The sequence below is a fragment of the Spermophilus citellus genome, assembly GCF_964194105.1.
Source record: "Spermophilus citellus genome assembly, chromosome: 14".
Lineage (NCBI taxonomy): Eukaryota > Metazoa > Chordata > Mammalia > Rodentia > Sciuridae > Spermophilus > Spermophilus citellus.
Window position 1 is genome coordinate 50,155,444 of NC_138194.1, and position 27,520 is coordinate 50,182,963.

General features: G+C 32.6%; 1 protein-coding gene across 1 annotated transcript in view; it reads right to left on the minus strand.

Moving 5' to 3' along the window:
• The window catches only part of IL7 (interleukin 7), a 63,728-nt gene that overhangs the window by 1,450 nt on the left and 34,758 nt on the right, over nucleotides 1-27,520 (minus strand). The window contains exons 3-4 of the mRNA XM_081266816.1: nucleotides 3,638-3,718; nucleotides 2,489-2,620 (exon numbers count right to left, since the gene is read on the minus strand). Coding sequence (XP_081122942.1) covers nucleotides 2,489-2,620; nucleotides 3,638-3,718 — 213 coding nt within the window. The remainder of the gene's footprint in view (nucleotides 1-2,488; nucleotides 2,621-3,637; nucleotides 3,719-27,520) is intronic.

Here is a 27,520-nt window from a genome sequence, read left to right on the forward strand (position 1 = left end):
ATGGTAGGTTAATTTTTCATTTAGATAATAACTAGTTATTGCATATTTTCTAGGCCAGATATTGTACTCAGTCCTTTACATATATTATTTTATCTGCTTAATAACCCTATGAACTTTCTAATTTTACCATATTTCCCAGATGAGAAAATTGAGCCACAAAGAGTATACATAAGCACCAAGGTCACATGTCAAGTAACTATAATGGCTAAATCTTGAGTTCATCTGTACTATTTTTAGTTTAGTCACAAATTCAGATCTCTTTTAATTATATAGTTAGTAACACCAGCACATGCCATTAATAGTTTCAAAGATTAGCAACAGATTTTGAGGATAAACAGGAGGGAAAATTTTTCATCCTCTTTTTAGTAAGGTTCTAGGACATGTTTTGAAAGTACAAGTTGAAGTTTACTTAAGTAAGAGGATATAATTGAGTAGTAAAAATACAGTTGCTTTCCATATCCACAGGTTTCACATTCTCAGATTCCGTCTGTTGCAAAATGAAAATATATGGGGAAAGAATGCACCTGTACTGGACACAGATAGACATTTTTCCTGTCATTATTCCCCAAACAATATAGTATAAAAAATATTTACATTGTATTAGGCATTATAAGTAACCTGCAGATTATCTAAAGTATACTGCAAGACATGCATAAGTTATAACAAATGCTGTGTCATTTTATTAAGGGACTTGAGCATCCACAGATTTGATAAGTAGGGGTAGGTACTGAAACCAATTTATCATCAATACTAAGGGACAAGTATATATAGGTATGAAAAAAGGGCAGAAAAAAGAAAGTTTGATTTTACCTCTCCATTCCTGAGAACATATCACCTTTCTAAACTTTCCAAATTCTCTTAAAGACCTCAGTATTTTTGTATTACCTCTAGCTCATGTATTCATTTCATTTGTCTAACATTTTCTACTTCTGTTTGAATGCCTAAGTGTTTCCTAACTCCCAGAGTATGCAGACTCACTCTGATTCTCTAAGAATTGTATGGAATTTCCATGCTCCCATGTATATATTTGTCAAACAACATAATAACAAGGGAAATGTGAAAGAACCTTTCACTCTCATGAACTAGTATGCTGATTTTTCTTTGTCCCACCCTAGTCAATACATCTTTTAAAAGTTGGCTTTTTTTTAGTTGTGGATGGACCTTTATTTTTAATTATTTATATGTAGTGCTGAGAATCAAACCTCCTTTCTTACACGTGCTAGGCGAGCATTCTACCACTGAGCTTACAACCTCAGCCCTATATTTTTAAAGTTTAATCAGATTTAATTAAGTATTCTGCCTTTTAAATTCAGAAATATTTTCTATACTGATATATAATTTTCTATAATAATACCTAATATATTTATATATATAAAAATAGAGAAGTATATATAAATATGTTATATATATTGTTAATCTATCCTAAAAATAGGTATAAGATGGGTACTCATTTAATTGTTACTTATTTACAAAGGTGGCTTTTAAAAAACAGCATAAGCAAGCACAGAATATTGGAAATAAACTTGTCAAATCTGGGACACCAAGAGGACACTGTCTTCTATCGAGTAGATAAAGTAATAATAAACAAAACTGTCCAAGTTATATAATCTCTATTTCCACTAGTGCCAATAGGGTTCAGAGGTAATCTTACCATTTTACTTTCTATGGGAAACTTCTGGTACTGAAACAAAAAAAAATTGTTTTTTTATGTCATCAAATGTTTTTTAAAAACTTTAAGAAATTTAAGAAAACTTGACTTTGTATGTCAGATAGTAAAATTCCTAAAGGGAAATAATAATGGCAGTAATGAATATTATATTACATTTTGAATGCTTTTTAGTACTAAGCACTTAACATGAATTAATGCCATTTAATAATTTCAACATCCTACAATGTGGATACTATTATTTTTCCATTTTGCAGATGAGGAAATTGTTGTCTAGAAGTGTCAAGATAATGTCTTCCAAACTTTGTTGGTTGTTCTTAGTCCCTAATTCTAAGTGGAAAAGTAAAGGGAAATTAGCCTTAGCTTGTATTACAATTGTTAATGGCAAAAATTAAAGAAAAAAAAATTGACAGGCTTATATATCCCCAGTTTTAACACATATCTGTCAAACACATGTTAGTTGCTGTTTTACTGAGTAGGAATCATATGATTTTGGACATATCTGGATTAAAGTTATTAAGTTTGGGAGATAAAAATTGATCATGCCCCATGCAATTCATCATCCTAATCTCCTTGCAAGTAATTATGGCAATGAAGTATTCTTTTTTAGTCCCCTTTCACAAACTATTAGTTCCCTTGCAACAAACCAATAGGCACTTTCCAAGTGGAGACTTACTCCCAGAATGAAGTAAATATATCTCAATATTAGGTAGCCATAAGCACTTTCAATTCTGTGATATAGAATGGGATGGTGAAAGAATAATAGTATCCAAGCACAGAAGTAATTTATATTTTTGTTCAGACTAAACACTCTCAGCTTACCTTGCTGGGGCAGCTCAACAACTTTAATGTACCTTCTGAAATTCTTGATAAGTGGAGTTCGAAATCCTCACTCATATTCATTTTAAGAAATTGGTTCAACTTGCGAGCAGCACGATTTAGAAATGCAGCTTCCTATTATAGGAAAAAGTTACAAGGGCTGTGGTTCAAATAAAATATTAGAAACTGCAGCATTCTTAAGGAGCCTAAAGTCAGAGCAAATTATTAAGTAATACCCCACCTCCACCCCAGCTTTCTCTTCCTGTTAATCACGTGACTGACAAGTACAGGACTGAAACTGTTTAGCTCCTAGGTGACAGCATAAAATGCCCAGAACTTGGTTTAATGATTATCTGACTCTTAATGTCTTTTTACTCTGTTATATGTGACCTTATCATTTATAGGTGAACGCATTATAAGATTACTCCGTTTTAAACAGAATAACTAAATGAGAAGGCTTCTGGAAGCAGTAATGATGAAAGAGGTATGTGTGAGTTTTTTCTTACTGATACTACTTTCTAACCTTTGAGCTATGGATGAATAGCTAGCTGCTAATAAATAAAAAGTTCCATAGTCATGTAAAACACATGTTTTTTAGATCTTTAAAGAAATTAAAAAATAAAGAATTTATGGCTATGAGATGCCATGAGATTAGTTCAGATACTGTGAGTTAAAAAAAAATTAACAAATAGTACAAGAGATTCTGTAGCAAGAAATGATACAAACTTTTAGAGATTTTGTACATTGTATTACACCAAGTAGAGGTGGTATTGATTTAAAGTTAAGCAAATATTGAAAGAAAAAAATTTTCGAAATGTCTACATGACTTATGTTTGTCTATTTGCAAGCAAGCAAACACTTTAAAAAGTCTTTTCCCAAATAAAAAATTTAGAAAAAAAGAGATATGTGAATTCAATAGTTTTAATATTTTGAAGGTGAAAAATAGGATGGTATATAAAAAATTATTATCTATTAAGCCCAGGGCTACTTGTAAAATAATAGCATAAAAATCATAATATAATTTAATTGAATAATGGACTTGTGTGGATAGAACCAAAGGAACATGCCCTTAATATAATTGTCTAACAGGGGCACACAAAATTGGAGCTTCTATAAAATCAAGAACGACAAACTCTAAATAATTATCATTACCTTTGAATCACCACATGAATGTCTTTTAAAAAAGTTAGATTCATTGTTTACACAGTCGCTATCAACTTCTATCATTTTGTCCTGTAATAAATAAAATAATATGGTTAAACTGAGGACTTTTATAATATTTAGTAATTATAAAAATATCCATCTTATATATAATACCTGGTATTTATATGTTCTTTTTAAGGAGAATGATTTTTGCCTGGTTTAACTTACTAGGCATGAACAGTAGTTTTCTATAGCTAAAGGATAAACAAGTATTTATGCAATCCCCTCACATATTTAAAGCACTTCTTACATGCAATAATTTAATTCCAGAATTCACTAAGAGAATTTGGCTCATTTAGGGAAATAAACAACCTATTCTAGAGGTCACACTATGTAGACAAAATACTGTAAAATTTGAAATAAAAAAAAATTGATGAATTTAAGAGGTCACATCCCATTCAATAGCTTGATATTGATCAAACAGGGAAGGGAATTTACATTAGAATGAAGAGAAAAACTTCTTGACACCAGAGTTAAGGTTGAAATCCATTCTACAGCATTTTTAACAAGACAATTTGGTATTGTTGATATAGAATTTTGCTGAGAAATAGTGAGATTGAATATGTGTGTGTTTGTTATAAACGTAGAGTGGAAAAACACTGGCACTTGCTCACTTTTCATTTCTAAGAAATGCAGTTTAAGAAGTCAGGATTATCTGAATCAAGGATTTAGTTGACATACTTGAAAGAACAAGATTTCAGATTCTCTTTTGCACAAGATTGGACTAGCTCTGTCCAGCAAACTAGCAATTTCATGCAAACAGAGCTTCTAGAAGGACTTCATGCAGTCTTAGACTACATGACATCATCAAAGAAAGAGGATAAAAGTACAACAAGGACAGGACTTAGTTGTAGGATTCTGATTTTCATCTGCCCCTCAGAAAAGTGTCTATTCCTTGTCACTCTTATCATGTATAGAAATCATAAATGGTCTCTGTGTTTGTCCTGGCTTTAAAATGTAAATACTATCTGTTTTACCCACAGGATATCATGTCTGAATACACAATGTTTTTATTTACCCATTCAACACATACTAAAGCCCAATGTGCAGAGTTTTCTACAAAATTCTGGAAAATACAGTCCTGGTTTCTTGTGCCATTTGATAAAAAGGGTGATTCTGCATCTCTGGCACATTTACATCACTTCTTTAGAAAAATATACTTTTGAAAATAGAAGATTTATTTCTGTCAAATACACACATACTGCAAATATCTCAAGTACAAAAGGTATATTTTCTTTAACTGTCTTCAAGTTGCCATTATGCACATTCCCGAAAAGGTAGTGAAGAATTAATATTTTCCTGTCAAGCTATTTTTCTATTGACTTTCATTAAATTCCAAGAAGGACAATAAATCATATATAAATTTTTCTTTGGTTAAATATAGAACATTTAATTTTTGCCATGCCACCGTTCAAGAAAGAAAGCAGACCAACATAAGCCCTTAGTTATGATATTTTCCAAATTCACCAAATACATTATATGAAAATGTGCCACATAAATTGTGATAATTTCTTGGCACATTTTAACAAATTGCCTGACACATTGTGTGGATATTTGAAAAACATTAGTGCTTAGGCCAATGTTCCATGTAACTAATAGAACTTGTTTTGGGCAGATCTTCAGAAAGGTAATGTTATACCAGTTGATTTGTTGGCCAAATGTTGGATAGAGATGTAAAGGTGTTACTAGAACCTTAAAAGATGGACTTATATAAAGGTCACATTTATTATTAATAATTTGACTTTAGCAAAATTTATGAATATATTTAACATAGGTTTGCATGGGTGCCAATTACAATTGCTTTCTAAAACTGTTTTTATTCAAGTCCTATCAGAGAGTACTTCAGAGTAAGACTGTACACTTGTAGGACAGAAGCATAGGTCCTCATCTCTTGATTTAACAGAAAGTAGAATTATTTGACCAGTACCACAATAAGTTTCTTACACATATCTTAACATATGTAAAGATTACTTCAAATTTGTTGTGTATGTGGAAAATCAAAGAGAAAGGCCAAGATTACATTGACTGTAAGCTGCATTATTTTCCAGTATCAAATATGATGCCACATTATTTCTAAAATACGTAGTATCTTTTCAATTTGTAGAATTAGATCTTTGAATTCAGCAGTTTTATTTTATCTTTGAAATTTTTTCTATTACATATTTAAGTTTCTTCTATCGTAAAGTATGTATATATCACTTCTTCTTTTATGTATTTATCACTTAGGAATTTTGTTTTCATTTTGTGTGGTTTTCTTTACCATGTATTACACATGCATGTTTTAATGGTGCATTCATTTCTGGTCTATGTTTTAATGTTCATTTATTTCCCCTGAAATCAAATCTAATCTCTTCTCTGACATTGTATTTTTTTTAAATGTTTTTACTTTGTTTCTTAAAGAGTACTGAGAAAAATGTTAGCTGTTTTTCCCCTGATTTCATGGATAATTAATCTTTTGATGTATATTCTTCCTTTCCTTTTTGCTTGCTTATATATTTGTGTGTTCTTTTATTTATTTTGGTAGCATCAGAGTGCTTTATTTTTTTGTTTTCTGAAGAGATGCTAAAGCAGAATACTGTTCAGCTAGTATTTGACATCTGTACCCACTTCATGGGAGAATGTATTAGTTTCCCAGGGCTGCTCTAATAAATGACCAAAAATTTGGTGGCTCAAAACAGTAAAAATTTACTCTCTCATAATTCTGTAGCTCAAAAATCTAGAATCAGGCTGTCAGTTGAAGGCTCTGGGGAGGATCCACTTTTGTGTGTCTCTTTTATATTCTGATGGCTGACAGCATGCTTTGGAGTCCCTTGCCTTATGATCACACAGTTAATCTCTGTCTCTATATTCACAGTCCCCTCTTTGTATGTGTCTAGAATCTCCCTATGACTCTATAAAGACAATTGTGAGAGCAGTGGATCATGCAGGTTAATCTCCCTGTGTCAAAATTCTTGACTTCAATTTGTAGATTCCTTATCTTATAAATTTTCAGGGATCAGAATTCAATATCTTTGGGTGGCTATTAGCATACTAGAGACACAGATGTTCATCTGACCATTGATGTTGGGTTTGACCAAAAGGTACACTTTTGGTAGTGGATGTTAGCAGACTGTACTGGAACAAACAAAGTAGAAATGTACTTGCACTACTGATTTTGGTTCCCTTGTACTCTTAACTTTTAACATGAAGGTAAGTATCTGGTAGTATTCATATCTATTACTGTATAATTAACTACTACAAAGGTAGCATAAGACAATAAAAATTTGCTATGGTACAGTCTGTGGGTGAGAGATTTGGGAAGCATTTCTGAATCTGGGAGCTTCTGGATCTGCACATTCCATGAGGATGCAGTAAAGATGTAGGCCTTGTGTGTGGTCACCTGGGCTTGAGGAGGACAGGAGGATGCATTTGCAAGACATCTTGTGTGTATGGCTATTAAAGGAGGCCTCAATGGCTCATCATATGAGCCAAGCCATAGACTTTCTTCAGTGTCCTTACAGAATGATGCCTAGTTTTCTCCAAGTGTGCATTGCACAAGAGAGGAAGGAGGAGGCTCTATACCTTTTGCAACCGAATCTCACACTGCCATATCTACCTAATTCTATTTGTAGGGGATGAGTCACTAACTCCAGTCCACACTTAGTGGTAAGGAATGAAACTCACCCTTTTAAAAGAAAGAGTGTAAAGGAATTTGGGGGCATATACTAACACAACCACACAGTTACTCCTCCATCTTTTGATCTTTTGACTTAGAATAAAATATGTGGAGATCATCAACTCCAGTCAACCTGAATACCTGTGAATCTGAGATGTGTGTGTGTGTGTGTGTGTGTGTGTGTGTGTGTGTGTGTGTTTGTGTGTGGTCGTATACTTTTTTGGTTATTTTTTATACAGCAAATGCTGGCAGATAGAGAAATCCTGCTTTGGGGATCAATCAGTTGTCCAAAAATAAAGATGGAAGGGCAAAGACAATGAACAGGGTCAGCTGCTCATTCTTATCCAATTGCTATATTCTTTGTTATAAGATAGTTCTATTCTTAATTTTTCCAAGTTACTCTCTTCAGTAGAGGAATTCAATATGGCTCCCAGTGCATCTTCAGCATCACATGTGCTAAGATGACTAAAGTCTATCAATTGCTCATAGCTGATTCTGGTCAGTAGCTACAAAACTGGTTGTTGCTTCTTTTACTCCCACATTTCATTTATTTTGTGGTGGTCTTTGTAAGGATTGCAAAGTTTTAACATAGAGAAGAAAGATTCAATCTTAAGTCTTTTGCCATTTTTTGAACATAAACTTGGTTCCTACATAAAGATTCATCATTTCTGATCATACTTATCACACTACATCCATGGACAAAACATTGTTCCATAAAAAGACTCATTTGAGGCACATTACAAAACGTGCTATTTATTTTAGATAATCCATATTCTGTATAAAATTGTAAAAGTTTGCACAATTTTTGGAACACATTCAACTGGAACAAATTTTACCTATCATTTGTTAAGTAGCTTATCAGTTTATAACATTAATTGGTATTTAATTCCTGGTTAAAATGAAATCATTTATTCTTCATTAAAATACTTGTTGAGAATCTACCATGTGCCACTTAGTAGTGGGGATACTACTGATAAAATTATATATGGTTTCTTCTCAAAGTTTGGTGGGAAAGACAAATATTAATCCAGTAACCACAATCAATTTCCGACTTGATACTTTTTGTAAATAAATATGCCACTATGGAAATATATGCAAACAGATTTTTTACATAGGGACCTCAAAGGAGACTTTTTCTAGAAGAGAACACTTCAACTGGGATGTGAAGCAAGAGTATTCTAGGGGAAAAGGGAATGAGAAAATTCAAGATGTATAAACAGTTTGCATGGCTATCTTTGAACTTAAAGGGAACATGGCGTGTAGGTGGCTCAATATAAGACAGAAAAGGAAAGAAGGGTTGTGTCTAGCAGAGCTAGTGAAACCTCTGGCTCCTAATTAAAGCTAGAAGGTCTAGAAGAGACCAAGTAATGCATGGTCTTAAAGGAATTTTAAAGGAGTTTTTCTTAAATCCCTAAAGCAATAGAGGAATGGTATTCACAGATATACCTTTTCCAAGGATCATATTTATAGCAGTATGCTAGAAAGTATGGATTCAAGAAAGAGTTTCCAGATGGCTCTTTACAAGGTTATTATATAATTTATTCTTGAATAATTTTTTATTGGAGATGGTAATAGGAGAGAATCCAGAGAAAGGTTAATAGATTCAAAAAAACATTTAGGAAGCAAATTTAACATGATTTTTAGATGAAAATTGAGGAAGATTGATAAATCAAGGATGACTTTGGGTTTTATGATGTACATAATAGAATAAACTATGCTGCCATTCACTGAGATAAATAACAGTAAAATAGATGGAATAGATAAAAATATGTGGTTGGTTTTAAACACATGATGTTTTAGCTGATTTCAAAGATCAGAGAGCAGTTACATATATAGATACAAAATGAATCTAGAGTGTTAGAAGAAAAACCAAGGGAATAAATTGTTTGAAGAAGTGGCAATTCATAATATAAATGTCAGCCAGAAGGTCAAATTGAGTTGTGTACAAAATTTATCTGCATATGGAAAACAAAACTATAAAGGAAAATAAAAAGTCTAAGATAGGATGGCAATGTAATGATAGAATATAAAATGCAAATTTAAGCCAATATTATACTTATTTTGAGGTAGTATTTATAATAAAACATTCAAAGAAAAAGATACTTAGAAGCATATATGGAAATGTGTATGTATATATATGCACATGAACACAAACATCCGGAAGTACCCTTAATGGACTTCTGTTTAGCTGATCCTATCATGATCAATATTCTCTATCTTTCTATAAAAATGTTGACTACTGCCCACAAAACATAGCACTCTTGACTGGTAGTCTAATTTTCTCAAAATGTGCATGGTATTTTAACTCTAACCATTTCAGCTGTATATTTACTAAGCAAATTCCTTAATACTGTTATGCTTATTATTTAACTATAAAAATATTAAAAAATGACATGTTAGTTATGCAAATAGAGTTATTTTGAGGACTTCTAGCCCCTAGTCTGGCATGTAAGGAACCTAGAAGTTGCTACTCCATACTAACAGCACAAAGGTGAATCCATTGAAAAATCAGCTCTTCATAGATCACAGTACACATATCACGTAAAATATAATATCTGCTTAATATTTCATTTTATGTTCTATTATGACTTTTACCATTCTATTATCACTTTCTTTTTTCCATTTCAGTTTGTTTTTCTTATGCAGATAAATTTTGTTCAAGACTCAACTTGACCTTTTAGTTGGCATTCGCATAATGAACTACCACTCCTTAAAGCAATGAATTCCCTTGATTTTTCCTTCTCCGATTTAACTAAGTAGATGAGCAGTGAGGGCGAACTGCTGCCTCTAAAATTGAGAGAAACCGGCAGATACAAAGATGTGGAGATGAAAGTATATATAAATATAGTAAATATACAACTGAAATGTTAGAGTCAAAATACCATGCACATTTTGAGAAATTGTAATTCCTTCACCAAATTGGAGAAAGAATTACAAGTTATTGAAGCAAAGATTCATGAGCAGGAAACTTCATAGGAATCAGTGTGGGAGTAGAGATATCTAAACTGTAATAGATGAATTTCTAGACACACACTATGGAACAACTCTGAGAGAAGTCTCACATTTCATGAGTTCAAGTCCAGTGTTTCTAGCTACAATATTCTCACAATGAATATCAGAGAAAAAACAAAATGAAACAAAACAAAAACCCTTATGTTTCTGGCAGGAGGAGGGGAAAAGGAACTACTATGATATAAGTCAGAGCATTCTGTTCTCTTTACCAATTCCTACTTGGGAGAAACAATTTTTACCAAAGCCTAAACTTTTAGGGCCTTCTCAGAGCCTGACCTTCCTAAAGGAAGGGAAAGACACAACTCCATTTCCCTCTATACTCTCATGTATTGGAATGCCATACTATACCATCCACAGAAGAAAAAAAAAAAAACTGGTAAAGTTCACAGTCCAGGAAGGAAGGCTGATCAAAAAAAGACCTAATCACAGGCCCAGAGAGATACTCTCACCATGACATCATTATCAGCCTATTTAGCATTTTCTTTCATCTAGAACATTCATGATCAGATATTGATAAACAATTACAAAGCACATTAAAAGGCAAAAGCCATAGTTTGAAGAGACATAAGAAACATTAGAACCAGACTCAGCTCAGACAGTGATGTTTAAATTTTCAGGCCAGGAATTTTAAAACTCTGTAATTAACATGCTAAGGGAGTTAGTGGAGAAAGTCAGATCACAGGCTACTTAAAATTGCCAGAAACTAGGACTCTACACAGAATGGAAAAGAGTTAGAGAATAAATGAAGATAAAATGGACTTTTGGTTTTCTTCTTAACTGATATAATAGATAACACTTCAAATAATAGCAACAAGTGTCCAATTATATATATATATATATATATATATATATATATATATATATATATATATATCTGTGTGTGTGTGTGTATGTATAGGTGCTTACGATTTTTATGTATAAGTGAATGACAGCAATAATAGAAATAAGAGGTAGGAATTGGTAAATTTTATTAGTGGAATGTCCCTGCTATACCTCTGCAGCAGTACAGTGTTCTTTGGAAGTAGATTTGGGCGAGTTGTATAGATGTATATTACTATTTTAGTCAGCTTTTTCACCTTCGTAACCAAAATACCTGGTGAGAAGGAAAGTTTATTTATTTATAAGAGGAGGAAAAGTTTATTTGTGTCTCATGGTTCCAGAGGTGATAGTCATTGATGGCCAACTCCATTGATCTGAGCCCAAGGTAAGACAGAGAGAGAGAGAGAGAGAGAGAGAGAGAGAGAGAGAGAGAGACTCTGCTTACCAGGGAAAAAATATAAATCCCAAAGTTATGCCCTCAGTGACCCACCTCCTCCAGCCAAACCCTTTGTGCCGACAGACAGTTATTACTCAGTTAATACCTAACAGGGCCTATCAGGGGATTAATGTACAGAGTAAGTTAAGATTCTCCAATCATTTCATCTCTAAACTCTGGTGCATCATCTCACACATGAGCTTTTCAGACGACACCTAATATCTAAACCATAACAATTATAAATTCTAGGAAAACAACTGAAAGGGGTGAAAAAAGAAATATTGTATTTGGTATTATATTATATATAATATTATATTGGTATTCCAAGAAAAGAGAAAAAGTAGAATCATAAAATGCTCAATGAAAAGAAACAAACAAAATTATGGAAGATAAAAATAACATAACAAGGTCAATAAGTAGAAAACAGTAACAAATATGGTAGGTATGAATATTAATTCAACTATGTCAATAATCATTAAGAAAATCAATGATCTAAATGCATAAAATAAAGGAAAGATTCTCATATTCGGTAAAAATAAAGCTTAACTGTGTGTTGTGAAGAAGCCAATTTTTAAGTAGAAAAAGGTATTAATTTCAAATAAAAGGAAGGAAATATACCTTGCTCGTGCCAATAAAGAAAACATAAGTAGCCATATTGATATGCAAAAAAAATCAGAACAAAGAAAGTTATAAGGGACAAATACAGGCATTACATATTGATGAGGGCTCAATACTCATTAATATAACAATCCTTGATATGTGCGTGCCTAACAGCATAGTGCCAATATCTGTGAGGCAAAAACTGATAAAACTATAAGGAGAAATTGAAGAATTTACTAATATGGTTGGATACCATGATACCTACTACTAGAAATGGACAGATTAGCAGGAAGTAAATCAGTAATGACATAGTTGAATTCCACAGCACCATCAATCAATAGATATAATTGACATCAATAGACTTCTTAATCCATGAATAGTGTAATACATATTTTTCCTAAGCTTACATGGAACATTCAACAAGATGGATCACATTCTGGACCATATATATACCTTAATGAATTAAAGAATATAAGTTATCTAGTGTATGCTTTCAGACTGCAATGGGATTATAGTAAAAATCAATGATGGAAAGAGCTAGAAAATTCTCAAACACACCAAGATTAAGCAACACATACATCAAAGAAAAAGCTGGAAGAAAATTGAAAAAATTTTGACTAAATGAAATTATGAATTATCAAAACTTGTAGGATCCAGGGTAATTGATAGCTTAGATAAAATTTGTAGTATCAAATGCATATATTAGAATAATGTCTAAAATCAATAACTTCAACTTTTGAATGAGAAAATAAAATAAATACAAATTAAATACAAAGTGTGCAGAGCTAAAGATGGATCAGAAATCAATCAAGTTAAAAACAGTAAATCAAGAGAAAATGGAAAAAAGCAAAGACTTTAGCCAAGCTAAGAAAAAAAGAGAATATAAATATTGCTAATATAAAAAATGAAAAAGGGGACATAATTGAGGTCCCATGGAGATTAAAAGTATCATAATAATATTATGAACAAAATTCTATGTCCAAACTTTTCATCTGATGTTACTTGAAAGACTATGCCAAATTTCACACAAAAAACAAATAGAAAATCTGAATAAGCCTGTTTATTAAAGATATTGAATGAACAATTTATAATGTTACAAAAAATTTACTAAGCCCCTTAAATGTTCTATCAGACATTTAAGGGAAAAATTCTTCAATTCTATATAATATCTTTCAGAAGATGGAAGCAGAAAGATGCTTTCTAAGTCATTTCATAAGACCACCATTATCCTAATACCAAAACTAGACCAAGATATTATAAGAAAAAAATAACTAAAGACCAGTATCTCTCATGAACATTGATGAAAAACCCTCAGCAAAATACTAGCACATTGAACACAATAAAGTACAAGAGTGTACACTTAACCAAGTGATATTATGGCAGGTATACAAAGATGATTCAATATTCAACTGTTAATTAATGTTATTGATCATATCCTTAGGTCAATGAAGAAATATTGCATGATCATATTAATATATGCAAAAACAGGAGCTTGACAAAATCCAACCTCCATTCATAACAAAAATACAACAAACAAGAAATAGAAAATAACTTTCTTAACTAATTTTTTAAAAATCTACAAAATCTATACAACTAACATCATATTTAGTGGTATGAAATTCAGAGTTTTCCTGCTAACAAAATATTTACTCTCTCATCACACATTTCAACACATTAAAATGCAATAGACAATAAAAAGAAATAAGTGTATACAGATTGTGAAGGACAGAATAATCTGGTCTTTTTAGATGACACAATTGTCTATGTAGGAAAACTAAAAGAATAAACAAAATATCTCAGAACTAATATATGATTATTCTAAGATTCAAGGGTACAAGGTAAATAACCAAAATCAATTGCTTTCCTACATATAGTTCACTAGTCCACAACACATTCGTTCCAAATCTGCATATTTATCAACATCAGATTGAAACTATTCAGGAAATTACAAATTTGAGTTGCTGATGTGTATGATGTAATTAGGCCTACAATGCAGTGTGTGTACTGAATATGTACAGACTTCAGTTTATTGTCATTATTCCCTAAATAAGAAAGTGTAACAATAATAATAACATAACATTTACATTATATTAAATATCATAAGTAACTAGAAATGATTTAATGTATATGAGAGAATTCCAGAAATATATGTAAATACTACATCACCTTATGTAAGGAATTTGAGTAGCCATATATTTTGATATCTGTGTGTGTTGTGGAACCAGTCCCCCATGGATATTGAGGGATGACTGTATCAGTAATGAACAAGTAAAATTTGAAATAAGATATGTATTCTCATCTAGCTTAGCATCACTAAACTGATGTATTTAGGCATAAATCTAGCAAAATATGTATAAGATCTGTATAAGGAAAGCTAAAGACTTTAATGAAAGACATCAAAGGAGAAAAAAGAAAGGAGAGAGATTTCATGTTAATGGATAGGAAGACACTGTAGTGTCAAGATGTCAGTACTTTTCAACTTTATCTACTGATTAAATGCAATCCTATTTAAAATCCGATAAATTACTGTATGAACATTAACAAACTGATTGTAAAGTTTATGCTGAGGAGAAAAGACCCAACATAGCAAACTTAATATTGGGAACAGAATAGAGATCAGAAATAGTCCCACATAAATATAGTTAACTGATATTAAAAAAAAATGATTAGAGGCAATACATAATGGAGTAAATGTCATTTTCAGCAAGTAGTTTTGAAACAAGTGAAGATCCATGCGCCAAAACAAAAATATGCACACAAAGCTTACACTTCTCATAGAAATTAACTCAAAATGAGTTATGCATCTAAATATAAAATTAAAAAACTCTTAGATGATGACCTAAGAGAAAATTAGATTACCTTGTGCATAGTGATGATTTAAAAAAGAAACAACAACAACAACAAAAAACCCCAAAGGCACAATCTATGAACAAAATAATTGATAAATTAGATGTCAAAAACTTCTGCTTTGCAAAAAATAATAAAGAGAATGAGAAGGCAAGTCACAGTCTAGGAGAAAATATTCATAAAAGATACATCAGATTAAGGACCATTATTTTTATCTCAATTCTAAGTGGATCAGGGACCTAGGCATTAGACCAGAGATAGTGTACCTACTGAAGAAAGAGTAGGCCCAACTCTTCATCATGTCAGTTTAGGAACCCACTTCCTCAACAAGACTCCTAAAGTATAAGGAATAAAATCAAGAAACAATAAATGGGATGGTATCAAACTAAATAACTTCTTCACAGCCAAGGAAACAATCAAGAACGTGGAGAGAGTGCTTACAGAATGGGAGAAAATCTTTGCCGCCTGCACCTTAGATACAGCATTAACCTCCAGGTTATACAAAGAATTCAAAACACTTGACACCAAAAACTCCCCAAATAATCCAGTCAATAAATGGGTGTAGGAACGGAATGGACACTTCAGAAAGAAAAAAAAAAGAAATGTGATTGGTCAACAAATATATGAAAAAAAAATTAACATCTCTAGCAATTAGAGAAATGCAAATTAAAAGTACACTGAGACTCCATCTCACTCCAGTCAGAATGGCAATTATCAAGAATACAGTAACAATAATTAAGTGTTGTTGAGGATATAGGGAAAAAGGTACACTCCTACATTGCTGGTAGGACTGCAAATTGGTGTAACCACTATGGAAAGCAGTGTGGAAATATCTCAGAAAACTTAGAATGGAACCACCATTTGACCTAACTATCCCACACCTCAGTTTATACCCAAAGGACTTAAAATCAGCATACTACAGTGATGCAGCCACATAAATGTTTATAGTGATTCAATTCACAATAGCAAAGCTATGGAACCAACCTAAGTGCCCCTTACCACATACACAATGGAATATTACTCAGCCATAAGGAAAATTAAATTATGGCATTTGGATGAAACCAGTCCAAAGAATCAAAGCTGAATGGTTTCTCTGATATGGGGATGCTAGCACACAATAAGTGGGGGTGAAGGATGGGAAGAACAGAAATTTATTGGCATAGACAAAGGAGAATGAAGGGAAGGGAGGGGCGATGGGTTTAGGAAAGACAGTAGAAGGAATGAATTAGACATACTTTCCCATGTTCATATATGAATACATGACTAGCGAAACCCCACATCATGAACAATAAAAAATGGGATCCTAATTAGAATAAGTTATGTCTTATGTATATATAATATTTTGAAATACACTCTTCTGTCATGTATATCTAAAAAGAACAAATAAAATATTTAAATTAAGAGGAAGGAAAAAACATTATTTGTACACAGAAATCCTAAAAGTCAACAAAATAAGCAACATAGTAAAAATAATGTACCAAAGACTTGTGTAGAGAACTCACTAAAGAAGACGGATGCCATCAGTCTTTACATTTTCACTAAAGAAAATATGCAGATGACAAAGTATATGAAATGATGCTTAACATCATGTATCATCAGAGAAATACAAACTAAAACAATGAGCTGCTATGGCACACCCTTTAAAGAAAGGACAAAATCCAAAATACCACACCAAATATTCTCAAGAATATTAATCAGTAAGAACTCTCATTCATTGCTGGTGGGAATGAAAAAATGCTATATAGCCATTTTAGAAGACACATTGATGATTTCTTAAAATGTTAAGCAAACTCTTACTATACAACCCAGCAATCTTGATCCTTGGTATTTACTCAAAGGATTTGAAAACTTATACTCACACAATACATGCAAATGGATACTTATAGTGGTTTTATTCATTGTTTCCAGAATGTAGAAGCAATGAAAATGTCCTTCGATAGACAAATGAACAAATAAACTATAGAACTTCCAGACAATGGAATGTTTTAAGTGCTAAAGAAGCAGTCTGTCAAACCACAAGAACAGCTGGAGAAAATTTAAATGCATATTACCAAATGAAAGAAGCCAATCTGCAAAGGCTACATATTGCTTGATTTTGATTATACGACATTCTGGAAAAGGAAAAACTATGGGTACAGTAAAAACTTTAGATAGGGAAGAGGAGGTGGGAGGGGAAAGGAGGAGGCAGGGGGTTAGTAAGGATGGTGGAATGTGATAGACATCATTATCCAAAGTACATGTATGAAGACACGAATTGGTGTCAACATACTTTATATATAACCAGAGATATGAAATTGTTCTGTATATGTGTAATAAGAATTGTAATGCATTTCACTGTCATTTTTTAAAAAATCATATAAATTTTTTTAAAAAAGAAAATTAACCAAGTAATATATCTTTTAACCGACATCCTCCAAAACTTTTTCTGTTATTTTAACAATGACCAGTTCCAACCAAGTTAGGAATATGACAAGTTTCAGCAAGGGTGCTTTTGCTTCTCAAACTTCAAGGTCTACTTTTTTATCGTCACATAACCCTAGGTGCTGAAGAGTACAATTCCTTTACCTATGTCTTATGCACACACAACACAATATCCTTCTTGCTCTCAAAGCCTACACATGTGTGTATGAGGCATATAGCATACAAAATATAGATATGCATGCAAATGCAGTATTTACAAGGGCATTTTCCTCTCTTGTTTTATTAAAAAATAGAATAATAGTTTTATATATATAAGTATATATATCTTCAACTTGTTTTGTATTATTTTAATTTTGCTCTATATGATTACTCTCATTCTACATAAAACACATTGAGAACAATTTTTCATAACTATGTAATAATACACATTAAGTGTATTCCACCATTTATTTAATACTTCCCACATTGATGAGTAAACAAGTATTCGCTCCTATAAACAATGCTGTAATAGACATCTTTGTATATGCAGTTGTATATACACACATATTATCTCCTATATTAAGGCCTCCCTAGAAATGTTTTTCAAAAGTGAGATATGCTGAATATCATTTTTAAAGTGATCACACTTTTACCACACTTCTGCCAGCAAATAATGGACTTGTTTTGTTATATTCTTGCCAATGCCAGATGCCATCAGTCTTTAACACTTACCAATCTTGATAAGTGAAAAATTATACCTCATTATAGTTTTAATTGGCATTTCCTTGACAAACTAAAAGATGAGTATCATTTCATGTTAATCAACAATTTGCATTTCCTTTGCTGTAAATACTATTCTTATTGATGATTTTATGCTGTTTGTCTTAAGTGATCAATTTTTACATTTTATATTTTAAAAAGTTTCAAGGCTTTCCATTTTATCTTAGCTGTATTTATTATATAGCAAACTCTGTGGTGTGTGTGTGTGTGTGTGTGTGCGTATGGTCTTATTTTCAGAGTCTAAAATATATTGTCAGATATTCGTTATCTTTATGTTTTATGATTTTGGTGTGTAAATGTTTTATTTTCCTTTTCCTATAGTGACTTGAACAGATTATAATTCTTTTAAGCATTTTTTTCAAAAACTTATTAATTTTGTATTCTCCATCAGTTTATTTGAATACAAATATCTACTAATCATTCTTGTATAAGAGGAGGGATTTACTCCTTTTTTACTTTCAGCCCTTCTATAACCAAGTAATTTGTAGATTATTAATTTTTAGGTGAAACATGTCACTGTAGTCTTTCTGTATTTACAAATTCTATCTAAACATCACCAAATATTTCAGTATTTAATACTGATTGTGTTATATCACCATGTTTTTTCAAACAATTTTTTATTTCTATCTTTTTCAATTGGAATAATCTTAGAGTCAGGTTTTGTGGTTATTTTTCAGATAAAAATAAAGATCAGATTAAAAAAAAAGATCTCAGGATCTTATTTTCCTTGGCATAGTGAATAAAATTTGCCTGGGTGTGGGATTTTGGACCCACAGTCAGAACTCTTAGTAGTTCTCACAAAATTCAGCAGACATTGGCTAATTAGAGGTAAACATGGATGAAAATTGATAAGTAGTCTAATTTTATTTTCTTTTGTTGTAACTCTCCTCCAGGAGAGACGTTTTCTTGAAAAAAGAAAAAATCATCTTGCTATAACTTATTGTTTGCTTTCTCTTATCGTTTTTGAGAAATAATCAATACATGACTATATATATTAAAAATTCGTCTCTTCAATTTTGGAATGTTTTCTTTTATTTCATTGGTTTTTTTTTTCCATCAGAAAAATTTATTAGTCATAGGTTAGTTCTAATGGAGATAAACTCCCCTCTCAAAGTGCCTGTGATTTCTGAAATTCTCATAGTGTTATCTATTGAATTATCTGTAATAAACTCTGTAGGATCTTGTACTTGACCTCCACAACTTCCTGCCAAAATTCTAGAGATGATGACATTCATGAAATCACCACTTCCCTGAGCAAAGCTGTTTCTCTAGTGAAAACCACTGATAATCACACTCCATTTGTGGAGATGGAGAGACTTTATTATGCCAAAAGATTTTCCTGACTTTTGTCTGATTTGGGAACTTGAAAAAACACATTGTACTGTATGTGTGGTTATCATTCCATATCTATTTCTCCCTCTTTATTCTTTCATTAGCATGTGTTTTTTTCATGAAAGTTCATCTCACTCGAAGATCTGGGTTGGGTTTTTAAAAAATTTATTACTTTTTTTAAAATTTGAGGTTTTATGTTTTTGTTTTGTGAGATGAGGTCTCCTTATGTTGCCCATACTGGTCACAAACTAGGCTCAAGTGATTCTCCTGCTTAGGTCTCCAGATTAGCTGGGACTACAGACCTGAGCCACCACACCCAGCTTTGGACTTTATCTAAGATGTGGATATTAAGTCAAGAAGAGTTATTCCACTTCTCCATCCAGAGCAATTTGCTCAACTACCCATGGTCTAAAGTGTTTTGTTCTTCAACTGACATAAGAATTGTTTCACAAGGAATACAACCAGAATATACTTAATTTTAGGTAAGGAAATGATCATTCTACTGGATATTTAAAAAAAAAAAAAAAGCAAGAAAACCTGGTTGCTCCTGGCAAGCCATAGCATGAAGCTAAATGACACAAGGAGAAATGCAGAGCCAAAAGAACTCAACTTTAGTTCTGACTGAGTCACAACTGACAGCAATCACCTGTGGGACTTTTGAATCATTACAGGCTAATAAATGCTCTTACATGTTCTATTTTCTTCTTGTACGGGAAATCATACCAACCCAATTACTTAAGCATCCCAGAGAAGCAAAGCTTCTTTATCCTGGAGCCTTTCATAACTGATTCCCAGGCTATTATAAAAACTGCCCTTCCCTTTTGGATGCAACCACTGTCACCAGTGAAAATATATGGCTTGCTCCTACCACACATTCATGTGTCTAGGGGGAGTTTGTTCAAAACATCAGATCAGATCTAGTCCTCTTTCAACAGATTTCTAGAGCAATGTATTTCCAGGCCCAAAGAGAGGATTAAGTTTCCTCTCCTGTTTTAAAAAAAAAAAAGTCACTTTCCTATCCCAGGAATTCCTCTTTCTAGAATGACTGACAGTGCAAATAATGCCTAACAGTCATTACCACAACCATTATACTGCACCATCCAGACAGAACAGATTCATAAACAGATGAAGTGGGAAAACTAATGACTGTGAGAACTAGCTTGCAGACACAAGATTATAAAGCCCACGAGTTTTCAACTAAATTAAGTTTGCCATATCAGTAATGTAAGCATGACTTTTAGTTTCAGTCAACAAAGTTTAGTAGAAGAATTGAGGATACAAATTCTAGTAAAAAAAAAAAATACCAGGACAAAACACATTCTTTTTTAAATTCTGAAACCTGCCCTATGTGGTAGTGTTTGTGATAATTTTTATTTATTTTTTTATTCATGAATGTGTTTACTTTAAAATATTTATTTGCTATATATGCATATTTAGATTTTATGCATAAAATGTATAATGATTTCATCCTTAGCAATAATCAAGATAAGCTGCTACAAAAAGCAAAAGTATTTTTGACTTCCCTCCAAATACAGTAGAACCCAAGCTTAACCTTAAATAGAACTTAGATTTCTGTATGTGATTAACTGGAAAGACAGGGTAAGGAGGAAATTCCAGAATGGGAAACACAGAGCAAAGGTACTGTGGTACAAAAATATTGAATCCAGTAATAAATCCAGTTTGTTTGTGGTATTCAGAGTGTAAGGGACAATACAGAGTGAAACACATCAGAACAGATTATGTTTCTGAAAAGCCCCCAGTTAGGGGTGAATTCTGCATTCAGTAGACAAAGAGTAGCAACCTCTGGGAAGTTGTTGAACAGGGATTAGGCATCATTTCAACCCTGTTTTATGATGTTAAATCTGTATGTAGGAAGTATTCATAATGTTATGTCTGACTATGAAGCTTATCTACTTGCCAGAGCAGCAAATTTGGGGCTGGGTAGAGGTGAATTATGGGAGAAATAGAAAATGAGGAGGAGAGAAGGCAGAAGAATCAGAAGCAAGCCTGCTGGTGAGAATTCTAGCTCACTGGAAGGGTACAACTGGTTAAATGAAGTCACTAGCTCCAATTTGACAATATCTTCTTAGGTAAATAGGCATTCTTTAGTTTGGAATGTCCACTGTGAAACAAATTATAAACAACTCCAAATTTATAAACATGTTCTACCCAAAAAGTAGGGGAAAGAAAAAAACACATATAGATATTTGTGAGCTTAACTGTGTTTACTTTGCTTAATATTTTAAATTTCCTTATTTATAATATATCATTCTTAGTTAATAATTTTTGAGAAGGTAACAGATACCAATTATTTGCAAAGACTATGACAGTAGATCCTTATCAAACCTTATATGCCTGTCTCTTCCTCATTTACTGCCCAACATTGCAATTTTAACAAGAAAAAGGGGAGTGTGAAAACAGTAGCTGGAAAGTTTTGGCTTTAGAATTATTTCATTATTATGATCATAAATAAACACTATTTTCTGACATACAAAACATAGAAGATATGTAATACAGTAGTTTAATACTCAAAAGGTGTTTCCTGCTAAGTTTCATTCTCCATTCTAAGGTGAATACATACTACTATTAATTAATTAATTAATTAAAGCGCTGAGTATACAAAATGTGATCTTGTTAATTTCCCAGTTCATCTTATGACAAGAGTAAGTCAGTGAAGCAGTTCTCAAAGCAACTTATTTTACCATGCTTTTCATTTAACTTATAGTCCTAAAATAGCATATTTCATATTGCCTGTCTCTATAGTACAAAAAAGTTTAAATATTTAAACATTTAACATTGATGGTAATGCACTGTAGAGGACAACAACAATAAAAGCAAAGAATACCAGTCTGAAAATGATGTTGAAAACAATTATATTCTTAATTACGGTGTTTCTGAATAGCATTATCATGAAGGTGACCCTCCCCCATTTATTTAATTAAAAAAAATTTTTCGATGGACACAACACCTTTATTTCATTTATTTAAATCTGTGTGGTGCTGAGGATTGAAACCAGTGCCTCACATGTGCCAGGTGAGAGCTCTACCACTGAGCCACAACCCCAGCCCCCCATTTTTTTATGTATAAGAATGAGAAACGAAAACTTGAGATTGTGAGTTTCTGCTTGTGAAAATACCTCTAAAGAATTTCTTTGATGAAGTTTAACTTAAAAAAAAAATAATCTGCCAATCCATTGGAAATGCTAGTGGTGCTGAATACAGAGCAAAGTGGTTTCTCACAAAAGGGTAATTAATGAGTATTAAATCCATTCTTTGTCTTATGTAAACTTACATATTCATTGGATTCCATTTTCTGGAGGTGAATGTATGTTTTCTTTTTGTGGGAAACCCTCTCCACTTTACCAAAGTACCTTAGAAACCCCTTGTGGTATTTTATTAGTTGTATTAGTTAAGATGTGGTTATGTAAGACTGGGGATAAGAAACGGTGTTCCAGGAACTATATGATTCAACAGTTGGCAGATTTCCCTAGATAGCAATGTTTGTGTAAAATACAGACACTGCATAATTATTGAGAACCTGGCTGCATATCCACCTGCACTTGGTACAGAGCCACAGATTATAAAAGTATGTGTAGTATCCTTCTGTGGGTGTGTAGAAGTGTTATTATAGGATTCATCCAGGGCATCCATGCACAGGGCCCTCTAAATAACTGGCAAGCACACAGCAGTACATTGGGAAGAACACTGAACTGAAGGTACAAACTGTGTCTGCAATTGGAATTAAAGTAATTTTATAACAGGGATAGACTTTAGAGATTACACAACTCAAAATTATTATAATAAATTAGGAAAGTAAGGCTCTAAAATGATGAATGGGTTTGTCAAAAGTCTCATAGCTGAAGTGGCAAAGCTCTGACCCAAGCATTTTTTGTTTTCTAGTCCAATGTTCTTCCTGTGGCATTGTGCTGACTTGTGCAACCTTTCCTTGGGTTTCCTCAGATGTAAAATGGGAATGCTGGACTAAAGCAGAGGCTTTCACACAAAGTAGTCCATTGTAGTCCTGGGGTTTCTCAAGGCCAACTGAGGGCCACTTGGTAGTGGACATATGACAATGTAGGATAGTCAGAGTTTAGGGCCTCATTGGAGTTCTCTGTAGTATTTTATTAAAAAATAACTACATAAAAATTTCATGACTAAATAAAAATTTGAAAACAAGTTAATATTAATCCACTTCTAAATTCTAAAAATGCAAATTATCTTGTATATTTGAATTTTATTAGAATTTTAGTTTCACAAGTCCAGCAATTTATAGTCATTTTTATTATAGGTTTTTATTTTCATCTGTTTTTATGGATGTGAGATAGCAAATTTAGAAAGCATTGTTTTCAGACATATTATTTCTAAAATAGATAATAAGGACTATCACTTTTTGAATGCTTACTAAGTTCCAGGAACTCTTCAATGAGACTTACATATAGTAACTCATTTAATCATAATAGTAACTCCCATGAAGTATGGGTACTAACATTGTTAACATTGTCCTCATTCTAGATATAAGGAAACTAAGGTACAGAAAGATGAAATAATTTACCTAGTGTCATATAGCTAGAAAGTGGCAGATTCAGGGGGTCCAGTGAGTCATGACACCAATAAGTACAATTTAAATTAATTACTCACTGACAGAATAAAACATAGCTATAGTCATTGTAGTACACAGAAAACTTACTTTTCTGTATAATAAATTTGTACTCTCATATTTATCCATACCAATGATGATCTTTGAATTAATAACTTGCATAAATATCTACCAATAGTAGAAAAACAACTGCAGCACAAATATTATGTAATCTACAATGTCTTGATCAGTTATCTGAGATTCACCTTTATAAACACATAATAAAGAAGCGGATTAAAATCAACTTACAATGTCTAATGCTAATGTAGGTGTGGCTCATTACTCATATAAGAATTTTAATGAAATAGCTATTAAATAATAGGGGCATTAGACATAATATTGTCTTCCAAGATGAATGCACTGACTTAAGAGAAGCCTGGCCAGATTGAGTAAAATAAGCCCTTTACAATAAAAGTCAAGACTATTCAAAAAGGAATTTTGAAGGCGTCTTTTTCATCACTAGGGATAGACTGTAATCATGGGGCCTTTGCATATTGCTCCAACTTAGAAAAGCTTCTGCTTCCTATCATGGTGCTAGAGTCATTTGAGTCCCACACTCCTTTTGGGAAATGTCTTTAAAAACTCCATTTATTTAATGAATATCTACTGCATTTTATTTACTTTTTCCTACTGTAAGAACTATGTTGTTTTATCAGTCTTCAAGATCTTCATTGTATTTTCATATAATAAAAAATTACTGATGGAATGACAATGTCAGAAGTCACACACTCCCAAACTTTCAGTGGATGTTGGCTGCCATCTGTAAATTTTAGTAAGCTTTCAAAAAGTAACATCGGGGCTCTGGCTGTGGCTCAGTGGTAGAGCACTTGCCTTGCACTGGATTTGATCCTCAGCACCACATAAAAATAAATAAACAAAAAAAGTAACATGCCCTAAGCAACTTAGCAAGACCCTGTCTCAAATAAAAAATAAAAAGGGCTGGAGATGTGGCTCAGTGGTTAAGCACCTGAAGGTTCAATTCAGTATCATACAAACAAACAAAAAACAACTATGTTAAATTGTGAATGATGAGATAACCTTTCTTTCAGAATGCTTCTCATCTCCATTTATTTTATATGAGTTCTGTTAGTTATCTTTCTAAAGTCAAGATCTAATTCTACTGCCAATTAGAAATGATGGTGGATTGTGATGGACATTATTATCCAAAGTACATGTATGAAGACACAAATTGGTGTGAATATACTTTGTATACAACCAGAGATATGATAAATTGTGCTCTATATGTGTAATAAGAATTGTAATGCATTATGCTGTCATATATAAATGTAAAAATTAATTTAAAAATTATAACATTATAAAAAAGCACCTTCACATAAGGCCTTCCAAGATCAGATCATACCCTAACTTCCAAATCTTCCATACTCTAATCTCTACCTAAGCTCAAGCCATGGGCACCAATGACTTTTGAATCTAACTACCAAGCCCCTCGGGTCAAACTATTCCCTAAACATTTACAACTACAATTATCATTATTCCATTGTGTTGCAATCCTATATTTTGAGTCTGTGCCTCCTTTAAAACTGTGAACTTCACAGGATTGTGACCAGTGTATAGACTGGTCTTTTTAATATTTGTGTTCATTATTTGCATACTACAAACCACTAACACATATTTCATAAATACATGCAAAACTGCATTAAAAGTCAAGGTTACAGGTTTTGAGTCAAGTAGTCCTTTCTGATGAAAAAGAATTCTCTTTCATTTTAGTCTTCTAAAACCTACTCATTCTTCAGTGTTCTACTAAAATTGTAATTCTCCCCTTCGTTACTAGAGTTCTTGGAAAGCAGGTCATATCATTCACATTTGAACCGGTAAATTACTACTAGGAGATACCTAATAAATATTTAATTAACTGACCTATTAAGAAACAGAAGTTGAGATTTTATAGAGGTCTTGAAAAACTGATTGGAAACCTACCAACTTCTATATGTTAATCATTTCAGAAGATTGTAATTGCTCATCAGTCTTAAGGTTAATGTGCAGTAATGGTTGTATATTATCTTAAAAGTGGCAATCTAATCAGCAATTAACAAATGTGCAAAATGTGATTTTATAATCACAAGTATTTATACGCTTTACTCTCAACTGCTTTACTATTTGCCTGAATTTTGTATATTGATTTCAACTCTAGGAACCTTGGGTTTTATTAATGAGAAAATGTGAGGATCTCAGTATAACTAGTCTGAATATATTAAAAGATCTGGTAAAATGACATGGGGTGGTCACAGGTAGAAGAAAAATATTTACTATAAAGAGATGGCAAGCAAAGCAATTAATCAAGTTTGGTAGGCCAAACTGTCATCCAGAATGAGGAGGGAATGTTTTGTTCTGAGAGCCTAACTAAAAACACAGACTTATCCAGCAACAATCAGCAAGCCATTGGGTAGGCTGAAAGGGTTTGTGTCAGTAACACACAAGCCAATAGCTGTGAGAAGTCACTGATCATTAGGAGTTGGGCCTTTGGGAGTGAATTAAGTCATGAGAGTGGAGCTCTCATGAACAGAATTAACACCCTTATAAAAGAGATACCAGGGAGCTCTCTAACTCTCTTTCCGCCTCCACATGAGGTTATGTGCAGTCAGCAGTATGCAATTAGGAAGAGGGCTCTCACCAGGATCCAGACATGCTGCCACCCAGCACGAGGGGCAGCTTTATCATTTCTATTGCTTATGAACTACCCAGTCTGTGTTGCCTTGAAATGGCCATCAGAAATAACCGAAGTTGTAACTCATATATACCAACATCTTTACACTATAATTTAAAAATAACCTTTAACTATTTTTAACAAATATATTAAAGTATGATAATTCATTCAGTCTATCCATATTTTTTTAAGGAGACTAGACAGTCCCAGGTAATATTCTATATGCTGGGGATTCAGTGACTAATGAGACAGAGTCTCTACCCTCACAGATAAAATAATTTCAGATGGCAGTTAAGAGCCACAAGAAAAACAAAAGAATAGAAATGTATGGCAGGGAGGGAAGAGGCTGCTCTGATTCTAGAAAGACATGAGCTTTAGGTTATCAATCAACCTTTCACTGCATTTCTGCATTTTTTTCATTTGGTTGTATTTTATGTCTAGAATTTCCTTCCTTCCTTCCTTCCTTCCTTCCTTCCCTCCCTCCCTCCCTCCTTCTCCTTCCTCCCTCTTATTCCTTTTTCTTCTCCTTTTCCTTCTTCTTTTCTTCATCCAAAGAAGGTTCATTGTGGTTCTATTCCCTACATCCTGACACACTTAATTTCCCACCTGTGCACTTCATACTAGAGCAATGACTTGACTGGATATAAAATT